The 20,846-nt window shown below is 38.8% G+C and overlaps 1 protein-coding gene and 1 long non-coding RNA gene across 5 annotated transcripts in view; one reads left to right on the top strand and one right to left on the bottom strand.

Annotated features, from left to right (window-relative positions):
- Nucleotides 1–20,846, top strand: part of LOC149623048 (uncharacterized) — a 109,842-nt gene that overhangs the window by 52,473 nt on the left and 36,523 nt on the right. For all 3 annotated transcript variants that reach the window (XR_016374946.1, XR_016374947.1, XR_016374945.1), the window contains one exon: nt 10,415–10,465. This is a non-coding gene — a long non-coding RNA (uncharacterized LOC149623048). The remainder of the gene's footprint in view (nt 1–10,414; nt 10,466–20,846) is intronic.
- The window catches only part of Dop2R (dopamine D2-like receptor), a 58,084-nt gene that overhangs the window by 24,030 nt on the left and 13,208 nt on the right, over nt 1–20,846 (bottom strand). Inside the window, exon 2 of one of the 2 annotated variants that reach the window (XM_089853438.1) lies at nt 15,504–16,868. In XM_089853438.1, the coding sequence (XP_089709564.1) occupies nt 15,504–16,166 (663 nt within the window). In that variant the 5' untranslated portion in view covers nt 16,167–16,868. Of the gene's footprint in view, nt 1–15,503; nt 17,267–20,846 lie in introns of those variants that run through there. The other variant, XM_089853439.1, reaches the window with a different exon arrangement.

The raw sequence follows: 20,846 nt of genomic DNA, 5'->3' as shown, positions 1-20,846 counted from the left end.
TTGTTGACGTAGCAATCTAGCAGGGAACCCTGTCCTTGAGGAAGGGACAATGTCTCAAGTCATTTTACTATACAGGGTGGTTTTGATAAATCTGCCTTAATTTAAAAGGGTGTGTTTGTTCTTTGGGGGTCAAACTGAGTGGAATGGGGGCGGGGGTCTTCGGAAACACCCTGTATATTCCAGGGATATGTAACCCCCCTTACAAACTAGGGTATTGTTGGACGGACATCAACTCGCCTGACATTGACTGTATATATATGTATCTCTATTTATTTTATTTATTTTTTTTTACCCTGGTTTCGCATCCTCAGTTACCCCTTTTTTATATCTATTCTTTACTTTGGATCATTGCTTAGTTAGTAGATCAGATCCTTGAGGAATCCGTGGTATCCTTAGACCCGCTCAAATACGGTTCCCTACTGGAATAATTCGTATCGTTCCTCAACTATATCATCTGCTACGGATGGCCAATTTTCATCATCCCTTCCAATTTTTTTTTATTATAGCTGAGATGTTGCGTTGTTTTTTTCTCTTTGATATTTGTTGGCGTGGATAGCGTAAGTTGAGACTGGTAAATGAGACATCCAAAACCAACCATCATTAATCTCTAGAAACTGGGGTTTTTATAACCCCCCCCCCCTGGGCCAGGAACTTTCACTCCACCCCCCAGCAATTGAAAGTAAATTAACCACGCAATAAACTGTTTTCTTGATTTTTTGATAACTTCAGCCTTCAGGACTGAAACGTCTTAGTTAATTTTAGTTCAGATCTACCATAAATGAATTGTAATCTTTCCTTTTGATAACTTCGGTAATGAATCCTTTTAATTTACTTCTCCCCAAGGGGTTTCCTTCTGACAATTCGCGCGAATAATAAATCCCGCCCGTTCTACTTTCTTTAATACGTAATTTTTCAATATATATTAATGCGCGTTAACTTTAACCTTATCTCGAAGTGCTTCTGAACGAGGATAATCTGAACTGCATGGGGGTTAAAAAAGGAAATCAGGAAAAATCAAGGATACGATATAACTCTTTTTGCGCTTTGGATTTTCTTACGAACGGCCCCGAGAGAGATTTATTTTAAGGAAATAAATTTAATTTATTTCTTACGGCGAGATTAGAGCTGGCTATAGTTGAGCATTGGGAAATCATGGGAAATTTATTTTCCCCTTTTGAATTATAAATTATTTCATTTCCTGATATTTTTTCCTGTTTTTAATTTTTTTTTAATGACGCAATTTGAATCCGAGATGACTTTTTTAGTGTTTATGGCAAACTTATCAGAAACACCCTGTATAGTTACTTTAAAGGGTTAGTGACACGAGTTGATAAATCTGTAGTCTTTGATTTACTCCAAGGCGCCTAGCTGCCGTACAGAAAATGGTCTGGAATAATTGAGTGATATCTGACCGTAATTTAATTTAAGTTCTGGGTAATTAGCGAAATCGACGCCCCCCCCTGGTCCCCTAATGTTTTACTCATTACTTTAGTAGCTCTCCCCTCCCCTCCCCTATCTCCGTCCATACCACGTCTCCTTATTAATTAATGGGAGCGGAAGAGCTAACTGCATGACCCAGCAACCACCCTGAAGCTACAGTACGAGCTCCTTGGATCCCGCGTGTTAACTAAGTATCCGAGTTCTCTATATCTTGGAAGATATCTGATCCCCTTCCCCCCCCGCCCCGCCTTATCCTGGCAATCTGTTTCGAGGCTTTGACCAGCACCCGAGGGGTCAAAATAATGACACCATTCAATCGCGGTCAAGCGTTCCGGAACGATCGAGAAAACCCCCTTAGTTCACGCTTCATTTAGATTATGAGAAGCTGGGCCTTATTAATATCTTCATTTTGATGAAATTACACGCGGAGTGTTTTACAAATTATTAATATTAATTAGCCTTATTCCTGATCAGCGCCACCTACCCATAGCGGCGACTTTGAGAACTACTGTAATCGGCAAGCCAATCAGATGTCGCCGCTAAAATCTGGTGACGTCATTTTTGGTAAGACCCCGAGAGTGCCCGTCAGTGACGTCACCACATTTTAGCGACATCTGATTGGCTTGCCGTTTACAGTAGTTCTCAAAGTCGCCGCTATGGGTAGGTGGCGCTGATCAGGAATAAGGCTAATTTAGCGAGAAAAAAAGGGTTACTTAGCCTAAATTGAATCTTTTTTCAAATTAGGTCTTATTAAACGGAAAGAGTTTGCAATTCAATCGAGATCGTAGAGATATCTAAAACGCTATTAAATTAGTCTATAGCTCCGTAACAAGCTCGAATTTGCGCTACGGTGTACTCGCGCCATTGCAAAGGGCGCGATTAAACGGAAGCCAAGGCTTAGGAAATACTTGAAGTCTGTCTGCTGGAAAAAAGAATGAAACTGTTAGAACTAGTCCCTTGAGGGATTTGTTTGTTTGCTAAAAGAGCCGGTTTGGGGTCGACTTCTTAAGGTACAGTTGCACTTTCTGCAGCTGTCGATCTGATGGAAGTTTATAGGAACTCTGTTGGTTCTGTTTTCGTTAATCCCCTTTGGCAAGATCATCCGGAGTTTTTTTTATTGGAAACTATTTCCGAGGTCAATTCCGGCTGCGACTCTTAAAAACAAATTGGAACGAATTTCTCTCTCTCCCCCCCTCCAACTGTCAACGACATCTTAGAATTTGCGGGATTAACAGGATTTGACCCCTGAAGACTGAAGTGTTTTTAAAGCCGCGTTCACTCTCCTTCTTGACCAGGATGGTTTAGGTAACCGGGGCTTATATCCTCCTATGATTTAGTAGTTTTACCCCCAAATTTAGTAGTTTTACCCCTAAATGTAGTAGTTTTACCCCTAAATGTAGTAGTTTTACCCCCAAATTTAGTAGTTTTACCCCCAAATTTAGTAGTTTTACCCCTAAATGTAGTAGTTTTACCCCTAAATGTAGTAGTTTTACCCCCAAATTTAGTAGTTTTACCCCCAAATTTAGTAGTTTTACCCCTAAATTTGGTAGTTTTACCCCTAAATTTGGTAGTTTTACCCCTAAATTTGGTAGTTTTACCCCTAAATTTGGTAGTTTTACCCCTAAATTTGGTAGTTTTACCCCTAAATTTGGTAGTTTTACCCCTAAATTTATATTAAGTAATTTAAATAATTTGGAAAAATTTAACAGATATTTTTGAAGATGAACTTTAATTTCGAATACTGTCGTAATACTTGTATTTGGGGTCAATCAATGTTTGGAAGGATGGGGGGAAACCTGCTAAATTATAAAAGCTTTATACTGTCCTCGAGTTGCTAAACCATTCTGTAGAGTTAAAGTCGTTTAGAAAAGAATTTTCACTTTCTATCCAGGTCGCTAATTCGTAGAAAGCCCAGAAAGAAAAAATAAATAAAAACAAGTAAAGATTTCAGAAGTGATCTAGTTTTCTTCCCCAAAACCTTTTAAAGAATCTCACCAAGTTTTTCTTGGAATTTTATACGTCGTGTTATGGATCGGCCGGCCTTCTATAGGAAATCCTTTTTGGGTCAAAATATCGAAGCCGCGCGCACTTTGACCTTTAATAGATGAGATAGTTGAACTAAATTTAGCCAATATATACTTTCACGTAAATCGCTTAGAATTATCGAAGGAGGGACCTATACCTATCTCAACCATTTGTTGGGGACGTTTAAGATGAATTGGTTGGAAAATTTTTCCATTTTTATATCACGAAAGTCATCCGTAATAGGCGTGTCGATTTGGCCAATTTCCAAATATGAAATAAAAAATATTAAAATACATTTAGCAATCTTGAAAGTAGCCTCGTTTTGAGGCGCTTTAACCGCTATCTTTCAGGCTTTCGAAGATCGCGAATAAATAGGCGTATTTCAATTTATTCGAACGCGAACGATTTCCTCGCGTATTCAATTTGATTCCACTATACACGAATGGGGTCGACTCCATTCGATTCTCCGTTCTATTTTTAGAGATTCTTAAATCGTCGAAATCAAAATATTATTCAATAAGTTAATTTAAATATAAATTCAAAGGATTTTAAATTAGCTCTTAAGATTTCATTAACAAGCGCAAGCTGACGTGTTCAAAGGGAAGAACGCTTTACGTTTCAAAAGGGGGGTCCTTGAAACTGTTCAGGATCATTTATAAAGGTTCGGTAATGATCTACAGGGTGATGCGAAAAGGGAGGGTAGTTCTATGGGAAATCAATTTTGAGTCGAAAATGTAACTTGTACGAGAAACTATGCTCTAAGAGCCACTCTAAACTCTACTTATGACCTAAGGGGTCATAAGACAATGCAAATTACGTTTCCACTTGGAGTCTATTTTAACTCGTTACATTTTCGTCTAATTTATTTTTATTAGCTGTTAAGAATTGATTGGGGTCCGAACAGTTTTGCATGGGTGATTTAATGCCTTGGATATTTTACGAGCCTCCTATGGTATCGTATAAATTTTTAAGGGTGTTAGCAGTTGCAATGGGGGGTTTAGAAGAAAAATAAGAAAAATATTTAGTACCTTCTCAAGTTTTAAGTCATATATTTCTTTTTAAATATGAGATGGAAGAAATGTCAACGTACGCCAAAATATTCTAAAAAGGCCAACCAAGATCCAACCTTCTAAAAAATAAAAATAAAAATAAAAATAGAAAAATAATGCAAGGCGGGGGCGGGGGGGGGGTTAAGACGTTGAGAGGGGGTTTTTGCCCCCCCGTCCCCGGTTTCTCCTCTCCCCCTTAATTCCTTCGAAACGAGTGATCCGAGAAAATGTCTCCCTTCCCGCCCATAAGAGATGAGAAGCCTCTCTAACTCACCCCCCTCTCTCCCCCCCAGAAGACGTCCAACCAAAATAAGATAGGAATAAATACAAGATGGATAAGATGCAATGTTCAAAGATACCAGTTAAAAGTAGATATTTTGTACATTTTTCATTATTTTAGCTGTTCATTTACTGCCTAAACTATTAAATCAGTTTCAAATATCTAAAATATTTTTCACTGCCCCTGGTGGGTGACTTGACTGTTCGAGCACGGGTGTGCCGCGGGTGAAACATTTCTACAGGGGCTATGGGAAAATACATATAGTTGACTCAGCCTAAATGTTGGCTTTCCCCTTTTACACAAAATATTCTTATTTCATCTTTGGAAGGTCGTAACTTTTTATCTAAAATAGATAGAGATGAAATAAAAATACCAATAGATAATAGACATTCCGTAGATTGATATCGCAAAATCTTATATTTCCAGAGAAATAAATATTCTTACTAAAAAGAAATGAAATCGACAATGATTCAATGAAAAATATAAAAATAAAAAATAAAAACAACCCGAAAACCGGTGGAATTTTTAGGGCTTTAAAACGATGTTGGTATGGCGTAGAATATCCCGCGACGTTGCATCTCCGAGTTTATGGAAAAATCCTCTATATGGAAAAAGATGAACAGATGTCTTTTACGATGAAAAATCTTCCGCAAAATTGACGGGGCTAGAGTGGGTTTTATGAGGACGCTCTATGATTCCCCCCTCCCCTCCTCCCTCCCCCACCTTCAACCTAAGGACGCTCACCACTAGTCTTATAAATATTCCCCCAAAACCCTAGACCCTCTCTCCACCCCCCTCCCGCATACATTTTTGGGGGTTCCCGCTTTTTCTATGCCGAAATATAAGCAGCGATGGGGTGGGGAGTTTTATGCAAATTTTTATAACCACGTTATTTTTTTTTTCTTTATCCTTCCTTCCTTTCTAAGGAAAATTTTCTACTCGTCTTTCCTGAAAGGGAAATAAGGATCTCAATTTAATAAAGAGGGCAAAAAACGAAACGGCCGACGCGCACGGTACACTAGTCTTAGATAAGCCTCGGCTAGCTTAAGCGGAAACCAAAATTAGAATAAAAATATAAAAAATAGAGAAAACTTAACCGGTAGCTACTAGCTTCTGCGTAATAATTATTATTAATAATAAAAAACTCTCTTTGTTTGATAAAGACTGGATATAATAAAAGATAAGTGAACAATTTTAAAGAATAAAGTCCCAGATATTGAAGTGATTCCCTTTAAAAACACCATTATAAAACTTTAATTTATTCGATAAAAAAATTTAATAATAATATTTTTAACGAGAATTTTTAATTTTATTTTTTTTAATAGTTTGAAGTGAATTATTTTAAATTTTGAAGAATAATAATAATGCCGCTTGTAATGAAAATATGAGAGTTTGATTAAATACTTTCCTTGATTTACTTCTTTTTAAATATTGCGAGGAAAAAAAGGCCCTCGCTCCGTTGCTAGGCAACGAGGAATTTCCCCATTAATTATTTCTACTCAAAGTGGCTCCATTTTTCAAATTTTAACGATACTCGATAAAATGCCTCGGATATGTTTATGAGCAGACGACGTGAAAAGGTTGAAGGAACGACGAGCTTTATCTAAGGGCGCGCGTAGAAAGCCAAGGCTTATAATATATAAGGGCGTGCAACGCGCTCGCTTCTGACGAGCAAACAGAAAAATTGGAATTCCTTTGATTGTTTTGGCGGGAAATTTTTTTTACGTATTGTTTTCTCATTCTCGAGTACACGTAAGGGGTTGCCTAATGTGGGGAAAATTTAATTCTGACGTCACTCCGCTCGATCACTGTCGTGCCTTCACACAAAGAAACACACACAAAAAAAGAGAACTCCGGGGATTTCTTGCTCCTTTGATTTACATATTTATATTAACCAACTCAAATTATTCCACCTTTTTGAAAATGAATTTAGACCTGTATATTTATATAAATCTCGGTTATGTTTGTTTAGGTATTTGTTTATTTACTAGCCAAATTGCCCCGCTATATAGGATAGGCTATCGGTTATGGAAATTGTCTTGAAAACCCTATTGAACCGTAATATTAAAATTTCAAGTTATTTTTGTATAGTCTGAATAAATTTATACGTTTCATTGGATTATCAAAGAAAATCCCACGCTATTATAGATTAATAGGGGATATTATTATTCGTTAAGCGTGTGAAAATGGGGATAATATTGACACTTAAGGTATGGGTAATCCTGTTTCAAAGAAGACCTTGTATAGAAATTGACAGCGTTAAGAAAAATAAGAGGAAACACTTGAAGTGAAAAAACTTCCTTAAGAACCCGATACTCTGAAGCATGCATTTTTTAAAGGGATGGTGATCATTTGAAAAATGCACCTCCGACCAATCGCGTGGAAGTTAAGCGCTAGATTCGATAAAATTTGCGCTCGATGTGACAATCGTGGCGCGAGATTTCCTGATTTTCCATTTCACCCTCCCTTTAAGGAAGGAAAACACCCGCTTTTTTTAAGTTCCAGGAAAGTAAACTCGCGCTATTAAGAGAGAGAGAAAAGATCGCCTGCGCGAGCTTATATTTGCCTTCCCTTCACTTCAGGAATCTCGCAGAAACGAGGGAACTAACACTCGCCTTAAGGAAAGACCGCGTTCATCTATAGTATATCGGTGATAGTATATTGTCCCATCCCTCGGTTTGTTTCTCCACATTTTTCTTTAGAATCTCCTACATTATGGTGAAATAAGAAGTGTGTGTGTGTGTGTGTGCAATTCAATCCTCTCGCGTAAATATTTACGACATGGTTTAGCTATTCGAGCCTAGTTATTTTCCTACTGTACTACGGTAGTTTTTCCTCGACACCCATGATACAATTCGAGTTAATCGGTTCAAAATCATTTAACCTATCTCGCAATAGTAGGAAAACGCTAGATTATGGTATGATAACGCTACTATTTAGGTTGAGCTCGAATAGCTAAATCACGCTGTAAAATAAAACTATACCATTTTTTGAAAAGAGCTTGTTTTCTGAAAGAAGGAGCCCATCTCAAAATACCCATATTAAATTCCTGCCAAATGCAATTGCTATATCATCCGCGCAGGCGCGCTTGGAAATTCTGAGGTCAGAGGTCAGGGCCTCAAGAAAATAAATAAAATTCTACAACTTATTTATTTAAAATGCTAAATATTAAGAAATAGTTAAATCGTAATGCGTATGAATTTAGAATATTCTTTTATAAAATTTCGAGTAGCGAAAGTTAATTTCTTGGGATGGCTTTATTTCAGAGTCGGGGTCCCTGATTTTAATATATTTTTTCGGCGCTTTCTATACTCTATAGTATAATTCGAATCCCGATAATCTTGGAATTTAAAGGAAATTTACATTTAAATCGAAATACCTAGTTTCCTTTTACCGGGAATTTCAAAATGAGTCGACGAGAGATTAAATTATTTGAATTCTTTCAAGAAGATTCCAAGATTTTTAATTAAATTTTTAGAGAGTGAGGGAGGGATGGAGGGATCTGCAGCTTCTTATATAGGAGTTCTGTTTATCCGTTTACGACCTAGTTTTTGATGAAAACGCGTGACCCTTACTTCGTCATTTATATTTTGAATTTTAAATACAGAATGTTTCATCTCTTAGGTACCAATCCCTGTTTGGGAGCCCGTATCTTCATATAACTATATTTTGTAGACACCCAGCCTATTCACTTCCTCGAATGAATACTTAGAAACAGTTCGCTAAATAATTCAACGAAAATTCTTAAACAAGGAATTATTCCGATTTTTTTGTTTTTGATGCAAAAATTTCGAAATTTCGTCACTTCGAAATTCCCAGAACAAAACATCATATGTAAATTAATTTAATATTAAGTTCAGGGTGTATTGTAAGCTTTAAACCTAAAGGATTGGAATTTTATCTTGTGATTTCAAGTGCCTTAGCGACGTTATTTGAACCATGAACTTCCAACCGAATCAGTTACCAATACGAGAATGGAATTTATCTTTGTATTTTTCTTTTGTCAGTTTTGTAGAATTTAAATGATATTCGGGCGAGCCCTGGAAACTTTTATGAGATCCAAAAAAAAAAAAAAAATAGAAAGAGAAGGGGGGGGGGGTGGTTGAAGTCAGCTGGGATATTTTTAATATTTATTGGGCTATCGCTATCTGTTGGAAAAGAGCCGCGGGTTCGCAGCTGACGTGTGCTGGAATCGCCTTATAAATGACATATTTTCTATTAAAAACGAGACTCGGTTCTCCTCCCGAGAGAGAGAGAGAGAAAGGACGTGCGGGGATTCAACGCGTGAAATATCGTTTTAAGGGAATTTCTTGACGCGGCCTTTCTGCCAAAACTACCTTTAAAAAAAAAAACAGCGCTAGAGGCACGCTCCCTTACCAACACCGATAATAGGAACTACGTATCCGGAATAGTTTGTGAACTTGGTCACCAACCGCCTTCTAGGGGCTAGCCACCACCCCTCTATGCACTGTAAAGGGGCCCACCTGTAAATAAGTCGCTAGTTGACTTAGTGTGGACATCCCTTCCTAGACCAAGCTAACCCTGAGCTGCAATCCACATTTGTAGTTACCGCATGCTGCTTTATAAAATTTATTGTTTTGCAAAATCGTAATTTCTCAAGCCCTGGTATTTGAGTTGTCAATATTCGGACCCTAGTTTGTCCAAAACAAAAAATTATTCATTTTAAAATCATCTTTTTATTTTGATGTGACGTCACCAGGGCTTGATATATAGAGAGAACCCTTAAGTTGGTCGAAATTCATTGACAGTCCTGGATACGTAGTCATACGTATATTGGATCAAATACGGCTATCGATTTTCCCGCAGAAATAACTGGGAAAATATGAAACTTTTCCGTAATATGGATTTGATATTGAGCTCCCCGCCATTAATCCCCCCGGCGGCCCCCCCCGGGGGTAAAACTATAACGCTTTTCCTTCACCCCCCCCCCATTTAATTAAACCTTTTTCCGATACTTCAATAAATTCGATCCGATATACACTATAAAACCGGGGGAGAAATATTTGTAATTTTTTTCTTAACTAATTGCGTATTCAAACGAATAAAAAACCGTATTTAAAATTCGCGCATATAACTTCTCTTATCTGGTAAATTGCGACAATTAGTTTGAGCGCCGAGGCGAAATGGGACCGCGGAACTCGCGATGGGCGGGGCTTTTCCTCCTGTTTGTTTGAAGATAGGAGCTTGAATATTCTGCCCCCCCTCTCTCGTTAAATTGCCCGTGAAACGTCGTCTTGTATTATGTCTATAGCGGGACACAAAGGGCCGACCTATATTTGCATGCCATAGTCGTATTGAGGAAAATCCAGGCGTATTGATACACCTTGTTGAATGCTCCTAAGAAGTGTTTGTTTATACGATAGCGATATTGAAACCTTTTTTTTTTGGTTATTTCGTCCAAGAACGGAAGTTCTCAAACTAGGCCCATATCCGTTTTTGAATAATACCGAGGTTTATTAATCCCTTGTTGCCAAGCGCGTTCGAATAAAATACTTAAAAGAATTAATTATTAAACCAAATTGAGATAAATATTAAATTTAATATCGTAAAAATGTAAATAAAATTATATTTATTTATTTGTTCGTTTTTTCTATAACAGGTAAAGAAATATCAAAGTGGACGGCTTAAAATTGAATTTAAGCATCATCAGGTAAGAATTAATTTTTTAAATTATAATTAAGTGTATTATTAATGTAGTACGCGTTGAGTATTGATATTATTTGAGAGTCCAAAAGTGATTTTTAACCTCATTTCGCGGACAAGTGACTCGAGCGAGCGATCCTTCTTCCCAATTGATTTTGTAAGTCCCCGAGCTCCGCCGCGTTTTTTTCTTCTCTTCTTTATTTTGCCCATTGTTAAGCCTAGCCTTAGCTAATAGCTGACGGTTTTTATTCGACCGTGAACAATAGAAATCCCTGGTTTTATTTTTACGTCATTTGGCCATTTCCGGAATCTGACATCCCACTCCTCCTCCTCTCTCCTCTCCTCCCCCTCCCCACGGACCTCGGAACGCCACTCCATTTCATCTAGTACTAGAGTACGGCTTTAGAAAGACCTGGTTTTAACGATGAAACTGAGGCGGAATGCGCTCTTTCTTAGGATGCGATTCATTCTCAAAAGTTTTCGGATTTATTTTTTTTTTTCTTCTTTTATTCTCGCTTCCGACTTTTTAATTCTCGTTTAATCCTTTAGCTCCGATTTTTCCTTTCCATTATTAACATCCGAGCTAAAAATAACCTTTATCGAGCGCTGATATACGCGAGTTAAGGCGTTTAAAAGCTTCAGTTATTTAAATGCCAGGTATTTCGACTTCTAATGACTAAAGGGTGAAACATTTCTACAGGGGCTATGGGAAAATACATGGGATTAATTCAGCCTAATGTTGGCTTTCCCTCATGACTAACAATTATTATAACTTCATCTTCGGAAGCTCGTAACTTTTGATCTAGAGTAGTTAGAGATAAAATAAAAATACTCTAAGATTATTTCTGCCAATACTCTAGATTATTTCTACCAATACTCTAGATTATTTCTACCAATACTCTAGATTATTTCTACCAATACTCTAGATTATTTCTACCAATACTCTAGATTATTTCTACCAATACTCTAGATTATTTCTACCAATACTCTAGATTATTTCTACCAAATTTCATATTAGTAGCTATTAAATTACGACCTCCACAATTAAATCCATTTCAAATATCTAAAATATTTATATTGCCCCTGGTGGGTGACTCGACTGTGTGAGCACGGATGTACCGCGGGTGAAACATTTCTACAGGGGCTATGGGAAGTTGATCAGGCGGTGGCTGAGTCTTCGCAGACACGATGGCGGTTAGAGCTCGCTCGCCATCCGAGCTTGAACCTATACGCTTTAAAGAGTAGCCCGGGCATAGAACCCTTTTATGACAACTCTCGGGCTAGTGGGTTTTTGTTCCTGGCTCGGTCTGGGGCGCTGCCCACAGCCGAACGGTTGTCCAGTATCTTTGGGCATGCAGAGCGTAGTTGCCCGCTCTGTGGAGCGGATAGGGAGGATGTCGCGCATGTAGTGCTAGATTGTCCAGCTTTAAGTACAGAGAGAGAACCGTACAAGACATTTGGGGCTGTTACGCTGGCTGATAGGCTGTCGCTTGGTGCTAATGTAGATGTAGCTGTAGATATTGAAATTGCTGGTATAACCAAATCTCTCTTCGAAAAATGGGCAAATGCTCGCCTCCAGCGCCCCCCTTAACCTGTTCTGTGATTTGGTGGTATATTGTCGTCATAAAGAGTTATTTTGTTTAGTATACTTTCATAATTTTGTTGTAGTTTATTTAAATTTTTTCCGGACCTGTGAACCCAAATAAGAGGGTTCCTCCCTGTTACAAAAGGGATTGTAATTTTTCAAGGGTCAATAAATCATTCATTCATTCATTCATGGGAAAATACATGGAGTTGATTCCGCCTAAATGTTGGCTTTCCCCTGTTACCCAAAATATTTAAATTTCATCTTCGTTAGCTTGTAACTTTCGATCTAGAGTAGATAGAGATAAAATAAAAATACCTATGGAAAGTAGACATTCTCTAGATTATACATGCTTATGTTTATTTAATCATCTCTTATAAAACGGGCTAATTTAAATCAAATAAAATCAATATCATAATCTTAATGCGCTTGGGTGTACAGCGGGCCTAGCCTTTTACAGGGGTCATGGAATTAACACGAATTTGATTGATGTCGGATAGGGGAGGGGGGGGAAGATTAATTTCCATATTAACTTAAAGATTAAATTTTATAAATTATGTATAGAATTGAGACGTGTCTACCGCGAACTCCCTATCTAATCGATTTCCATTTTGAAAAGCCTACCTACAACTTTACGAATAAGATTTTTTTTTCTCTTCTTTATAATGCTTTAGCTATTTTTTGAGCCTGGTTCCTTTCTGTTTGATATCCGCCTATTTAATGTGTCTTCAAAGGATTTCAGGCAATCTCGGGGTATAGTCAGGCGGATGAATTCGCGACCTGAAAGAAAAATAGTTCGCGTCTCGAAAGCTCGCTTTTTGTATCAAGACCAAATTTTACATCGAGGAAATTTACGAAAATTTAAAAGAGGATAAAAAAAATTCCTCGGGCAGCTACCAAAGGGGCGATTTTAAAATGAGCACCATTTTTTGGTTGTTCGCTTCCGGGCGTCTTTTTTACTAACCCGTAGTCATTTATCATTTCTGTAAAATTGGCAAGCCTGCTAGCTCCACCGCCAACCGAATTATTCCGCTACCGAAAAAATGAATTTTTGATTTTTTTTTTCGTAGTGTCTTTGAGTGGCTTGGTTTTCCACCGAAATTAATATTAAAGAAACCATTTTTAAGGGGTAAAAGCGAGCTTCTTAAAGGCTACAGAATGATGTTGGATAGGAATTGTAAAATAATCTAGCCACGGGGCCACGAAATAAAAAACTGGCATCCTTAAATGATTGGGCAAACTCACTCACTCTCTCGCTGTAGCTTCCCATCAAATTAGAAGTGAATTAATTTAAAGATATTTCTAAATCTTTTACAGCCTATCCTCGTAATAATCTCCCCTAAAAACCAGTTTTTATTTCTAAGGTAATGCACTTTCGCTGCTCTTGTTAGATTTAGGTATTATAAAAAATAGAAATGGATTTTTTTTTATTTTGTTCTCTTTCAAGGTTTCTTTCTTTTAAAATCTTTTGACCAAACTTAAGCTCGCGAGTTTCTTTTTAATTTGAGGATCTGAACTGAAATTTGATGGAAAATTAAATCTCTGGTTTTTTTCTCTAACACGCGTGGTTTTAGACAATTGCTAGCGGAAGTAAATACTCTAGATTTTTTGTTCCATGTCAATTACGAATTGCTTCCGGTTTTTACCCTTTAGCAGTTGATATATTTAAATATTACGGACTTAAGCCTAACTTTTCTTAAAGGGAGAGTGAAAGGAAATTTTCTTATCTATTCTACTAATTATAAGACCAGTCTGCACAGTGAAATATATCCGAATTATTTTAAAATTCAAATTTAGTTTGAGATTTCATGGATAATTTCTAATTTGCACTTCCGACCAATCGCGTAACGCCCTGCCATTTTTTGATTAGAAAATTCCCGTGGATTGCAAATAGTAGGAGAATTGTTAAAAAAATAAATCACTTGATTTTCCTTTTCACCTACCCTTTAATTATAGCTTTCCATAAAAATAAAAACCATATATATTTTTTTAAAAGAGAATTTTCTTAATTTTAGGTTTCCTTTCGTTCTTATATCGTGTAGCCATTTTTAAACTTCAAAATTGGAAGATTCTTTTTAGTTTTATATTTTTTTATTTTTCAAAGTTTTGGGAAGATGTAATTTGATAAACTTTTCAAGAAAGGAATTTTAGTTTTTGGCCCAGAAGAAAATTGAGTTGCGCTCGGATAGAAGCGAGGCGCTGAAAACAATATAAATAGATGGTCCGGGGAATATAGAAACGTTGATCTATAAAGAAGAGAGCGAGCGAGCGAGAGAGAGGGAGAGGGAGAGAGAGAGAGAGCCTGGGCGGGCTACGTTTCCTCTTTTAATATTAGCGGAATTCATTTTGATCCCAAAACTTGGTAGCGAGCAGCTATGTTCCTATATGGAATTTTTCCACCCTTCTTTCTTTTCGACGCCTTCATACAGATTCTTTGGCCCTTCCTTATTTTTCAAGATGACGAAAAACATACCTCCGAAGTAAATAATCTCGAAGTTATAGTACCCTTATACAGTCTGTTATTGCTGATAAGTCTGTCAAGGGTCCCGTGTTCTTTCGGTCAAACTGAAAGGTGTTGACCCTCTTGTTCATGGACACTTTCCACTTACTTTGACCCCTTCAATTGACAGATTTATCATAAACACCTTCTGTATATAAGTGTGTGGATCATTTTTAATAAACCACCGGTAAATTTATAGTTATTCTTCGTTGATAACTTTGGTTTCATTATTATCGGTTTAGAAGCGTACGTCGCTTAGCCAATAAAACTTTTCTCTAACCGTAAAAATCTCATAAGTTGAAAACTGTTGGAAAAATTCCGTGTTTTATTAACTGAAAAAGGCGATATTTTTAAGGCCAATCGCAATTTGCTTTCAAGTTATAACTATCGTAGTTTAATAACGAATAAGAAGGAACGATCCTAATGGGGTTGAACCGCGATAAATGTCGACCAATTTAATATATAGTCAATAGATCCCAGTGGTAAAAAGTTACGATGGAATTTTCCATTGGCGACCTGTCCCTTTCAATGAAAAGGTTGCGTTCCATGGCCCAAGCCTTGTCTAGCGATACCTATGGCTAGACAAGATCGATTCGGGATTTATGGCTGTATGGTTTCTGTCCATCATGCGAGACAGGACTGGACGACCGTGGAGTTTGTCTCGAAATTGGCCCTGGTAACGAACTAGGTCTGGCTTGAATTAAGGGTTCGGTATAGAATCGGAGTAATGAATCTACCTCTACTATTATCTCGTTAATCTTTGATGTGGTTTGCCCCTCGAAAATGGCCTGGTTGGGATTTCTAGAGGTTGGTTAACAGTTTCGACACGGGTAATTTTCCGAAACTTGTAGGACCTTTTTTCCAAATTTATAGCCAAGACCCGCAGCTTGCTCCCGGTTTCGCTATCGCTACCGCTCCCCTCCCTGTCCTGGGTTGTAAAACAAGTACTTAAGTACTTACCAGAACGTAGACGGCGAAGGGCATGACAACGGCAGCCACTAGAAGATCGGCAAAGGCCAAACTGACGATAAAATAGTTCGTGGCCGATTGGAGTCCGCGTTCTTTATAAACACTTAAGATAATTAAGATATTGCCAAATACGGCCAAAAAGGGAAGAAGGACCAGAAGTAGCGCCCAGTAAATTTTCACCGGAAGTTCCGGGAGTGTGTCCTCCGAGATGACCTCTGTCCCGTTCACCCGGGAATCGTTTAAAAATAAACAGGAAGCCGCCGTATCAAAGGGCGAACAGTTACTGTCGTTCAAAAACGCCCCCGGTAATGGCGACGAAGAGACCGTCCCGTTAATGGGTGACGTCACGCGCGCGGAACCGTTAACTAACCAACCATTCATCGAGCGCGTCCATGTTTCGATCCGGCGTGACGTGTCCAAGCCAATTTTGGCTAATAAATTCCCGCCACTCGTGACGCCCCGGTCATCGGGGTCTCGCGAGTTTTCGCCGGATAATGGCGGGACCCGAGGTACTTGTCCGGACACCGAGATATTTTTAGGATGATAGTTCCTCGGCCAAATTGAATTGTCCATCTGTACGGGGACCCCTTTCGACGCTGAGCGATATTGAATAGGCTGGCCTTTATTGTCCCCGCCGGAAGTAATCTTCGCCATCTTGGTTGGGGCCGTTGAAAAATAGAGTAGCGCGGCGCGTGTCTTATCTCGAATTGGTGGTCGCTTTCGTTCGGCACGTATTGTTGAGACTGGTGGCCAGAACCAATTCTTTTAATACTTCATCTCGAGGAGGGTGCTGGTATATACCAACTTGAATTGGAAATTTCGAGCACCGTCTCGCCTTATATTTTTAGTTTATTTTGAATCTCTCGATGGCTTCTTGGTGGCCGCCTTACCTTCCTGGCGAAGGTAAGGTATTCTTTCCTTCACGAGGTGTCCTCCGATATGACGTCCACCTTTAGCCATGACGTATTCCGTGGAACGAGATTGAGATCTATTTTGATGAACTTTACCTCTGTTTTTTCTAAAATCTCTTTTCTTTTTCTTCCCAAATTAGGGATAGGGAAATAGAGGGAGAGGGGGAAAATGAACTTTTTGGAAATTAGTGGAAAGTGGATTGGAGAGAGAAAATTGTGCCTCGTAAACAGTTTTTAATTCTTTTTCCTTTTTGCGGAAAAGTATTGGAACTCTGGAGAAAACCCCTTTTATGCGTCGTTTGTTTTTTCTTCTCTTTAGTCTTGTTTAGCTCTTCGAGTTTATCTTAATGTTTCTTGGGTCCAAGATGCTTTTATCTTCCGACTAGCCACTGCTCGATTGCCTTTTAAATTAGGTCGCCATCTCCCAACCTCTTCCTCTTCTTTCCTACAAACGCAAAAAGAGAAAACAAAGGAATTATTTCTACGAATCCGTTCCATTTTCGTTTGAATATAAAAAGATCGGCTTATATCGCTAAAGCAACGAGATTTGTCCGTAGTTAGTTAGTTAATTGGGTATTCGCGGGTGAAAGGGAACTCATTCTCGTTTCTGTATTAAGGCATTTTATTAAGATCCTTGGGAGTGATTCGGAAAGTGCGTGGGCTTTTTCGAAATTAAGCCTCGGCCAAACTTAATTGATCTCATTTATTTTGTTATTACTCCTCCCAATTGTATTTCCCTGTTTTTATCTAAGCTATCTTATCTTATCTGGGCAGTTGAAATATTTCTTAATTCGAATCGAAGCTTTTAGTTCTCTATCTTTGATTTCGAATCATCGAAATTAAGCCTACTCCCCCCTCCCTCCCCCGAAATGCATTATGGGTAAGAGTGTATTATATTTTAAAAGCGTAGTTTAGTATAAGTTCTTTAATTCTAATTCTTCGGGACTCGTTTCGCGAAAGTATAGGCCTTGTTTCTTGGAAGACATTCTTAAGGGTTCGACGATTCCATGATTGATTTTTACTTTTCGAACTTGACGCGTTTTCATTTCAAGTTCTCGGATAGATAATCTAGGACTAGTCTTTAATTTTTTTCGACTTAAGGAATAGTTTACTAAAGAAAATGTGAGTAAATATTTAAGTTAATATTTCTGCTGTCCGTCTGTCCGTCCGCCATGCGTCTCGCAACTCGGATAATTTCATTATAATACTTTCTTAGTAAATTAGCCCCCAACCAAAATGCTAATTTTTGTTTTTTTCAAAGGGACGCGCGCGTTCAAAGGCTATCCACTTTGGGTTGGTACTTTCTCATTTTATCAACTTAATTTTTGTTGAAAGCAAACTGTTAGTGGCGTAGCTCCCTTTTACAAAAAAGGCCACTCAAGTTATTTAGTTATTTAGTTATTTTAATTCTGGCTGGACCCCCCCCCCTTTGCATTATACCAACTTAATTTTTAGGAAAGCAACTCTGTCTTTTTTATTTAGTTTTTTTTTTGGTTGATGTTGGTCCCTCGACATCAGGACCGGTCCCGTAGTGACTTGATTTACATAACGGACGTCTACGTCTAACTGACAGTATAGTAGTTCGAGTTGGCTCCATAAGAACTACTTTCTTTGTAATGTCGCTTCGCGTGGCGTATTAAAGCGCCTTCAGTCTTCCCTAAACTACGCGCGACAAGTCGGACAACCAAAGAGTTTCTCGGTAAAATCCTTAACGTCAACAAGAAAGCGGAAAAATTATTATTAGAGTTTCATAAAACCGTGGGGTCGGATATTTTACTATAGATATTTATGGTTTCTTAGAGGTCGCCGTATTTACGTTGAGTATCCCTCCCTTCGCTCGGCGGTTTTATCCGGGAGCTGGTATAGTAATACAATCTTTAGTTGTATGGCATGGCCGCTGTCGAAGCTCTTACGTTACAGAACGCGGCTGCTGTTACTACTATAGCTGCATGCACGGGCTTAGGCTTAGCGTGGCTTGCTTAAAAGCATTAGCATTTTGGACTGGAGTACTAAAAGCGTAGGCACTCGGAATGACTCTTCGTGGTTGGCTGGTCCTTGGCTTCTGGGAATTCCGCGGCTCGCCTTATTATAATCTTAGATTTCACCGATAATACTCATTTGTATAGAGTCATTCTTTGTATGGTCAAATATTCACTCAGTTCCATTAGCGATGGATGCCTTATTTATTCCGATACCAGACAAGCGCGGTTTTATCATTGTATAATCTATAGCCCTTTCCTCCTAATAGTACTAGCCCAGCAGATGGGGGAATTTATTTATTTATATTCGTTATACCTACCTTGAAAATCTTTATAAATTCAATTTCTCTATATTTACCTTCGCAGTCTACCTTAGTTCTTTACATTAATATTATATTCATATAGTTTCTCCGGAAAAAATGTTGTTTTTGTATACGGCGTAACAGTCTCTTTTTCTATTCATTCTTTAAATGAATTGAAAAGTTTTTATTTATTTTTTTTCGTTTGTTAAGGGATGTTTTTCATCGTGTTGTTTTTGTTTCTTAATGGTTGTATTTTTTCCGCGGAAAGACTCGTTTCGAACCAAATTGAAGGAGGAAAGATTTAAAAGGGGTTATACCGCCTATAAATAGAAGGGTTATTGCAGGAGTCGACCGGCTGGCTGCTTGCAAATAATAAATGTCTAAACACGACTTGATTGCGTTAAAGAAAAACATTTGTCGGTGTGAAAACTGGGCTTCAAAGTATAGATCTCGAAGGCGTCGGCGAACTTGACTAGGAGGGATGGCTCTATTAGCGCGTTTTGTTTGCTTACTTAATTTGGAACACGTTCGGCGACAAGTACTTCACCCCGCTCGCCCCAGACAGTGTGGATTAGATATTTCGTGCGCTATCATTTACAACCGTTAAATAATTTCCATAGATATACCATTATGTAATTTCGAGGATATTTAACGAAGAAAATGAACGAGAATGAAGGAAAAGCACTAGAACCTTAAACTTCCTCGAATACCTAAACCATTCTGTAGTCCTCCCGCTTTAGACGAACCCGTGGCACTACAAAGAGTTAGAAGCGACGAGAAAGAAGCCGATTTTCAGCGCCTCACATCCTTACCACCCCGTCTTATCCAATAAGTTGTTTTTGTACCACCATAAGAAACATAGTCATTATAAGTATACGGTCTGCATGATTCCATGGCTAAGGGTATACGTAATACGGTCACTATCATACTTATCTCTACGGGTATACTTTTTATATCGAGACAAGAACCTGATACTTCTAGCAAAGTCGGGGGTAACGCTTTATAAACGATAATGGATTTACAAGTAGTTCAGTTTGGAGCCACGCTAGCGAATCGGAGGAGATGTTTTAAAACATTGTACACCGAATATCCCCATCCTTCCTTCGTTCCAAGGTTCTCGAGTGTTAAGATGCGGCGGCGGCGATGGTAGAAGGGGTTAAGCTTTTCCTCATTAGATTCGAGTGAGAAAGAGAGAGAGAGAGAGAGAGAGAGAGAGAGAGAGAGAGAGAGAGAGAGAGAGAGAGAGAGAGAGAGAGGGAGAGCGAGAGTGGATGAAGATGGAACAGGGTTTTAGGAGGAAGTGGACGCCGGGGGTAACTCATTCTAGAAGCTGACAAGCCAAGGCCCGAGATTACCGCGGCTGAAAATCCCCCTTTTAGAGACTGACTCTTATTCCCGGAATAATCGAGCTATACCACATCCACTAATACCACCACGCCGCTGCCTGACCCCCCCCCCGTCCCCCAGCCCCGGTACAGCTTGCACTTTCCTACTTGCCATCAACCTCTTTACCGTAATTCTCTCGTCAAGTACTCGCAACTTCTTGTAGGAGAATCTCCCGTACAGGGTGTTGCGGCTCTTACACCAAAAATGGATCTATGGCTTGAAATTGTGGCATTAACCCTATCTAAGACCAGAAGAAGCTAACGCCACACCACAGGGGCGGAGAGGTTACCACCTTCTTGGGTTATTTTCCTGGCGTCAAGAAGCACAACTAGACGCGGCTTGCCTCTTTCTAGGCGTAGGGCTCCATCTAGTGTTGGTTCTTGGCGAAAGTGAAATAACCCAAGAAGGTGGTAACCTCCCTCCCTCCCTTCCGCCTGTTCGTTGGTTTCACTGTAAGTAATTAATGAAATGCCATCTTTAGGCCCATTTATGTCATTTTTTTTGGACTCCTTTAATGACATTTCCTCAATTTGACCCGGGAGTATTTATGACCCAGAATGCCTTTTGGGTCCGGGATCTATTTATGATTCTATATGTATAGTCTCTCTCTCTCTCTTTCAGTTGACGATATGTTTTGGTGGCATCGGTTAGTGATATCCGGCTTATTATTTCGGTGGGGTGACTTTTATAGGCGTCCATTCAGGTACGCGCGTCCGGCGGATTGTTAAGAGTGGGGGAGGTAGGGGGGGCGTTTTA

Source organism: Phalangium opilio, unplaced genomic scaffold (genome assembly GCF_054372755.1).
Source record: "Phalangium opilio isolate 3A_F unplaced genomic scaffold, DU_Popi_V2 ptg000115l_1, whole genome shotgun sequence".
Classification (NCBI taxonomy): Eukaryota; Metazoa; Arthropoda; class Arachnida; order Opiliones; family Phalangiidae; genus Phalangium; species Phalangium opilio.
Note: the sequence above shows the minus strand (reverse complement) of the source record. Positions and strands in the feature narration are given on the sequence as shown.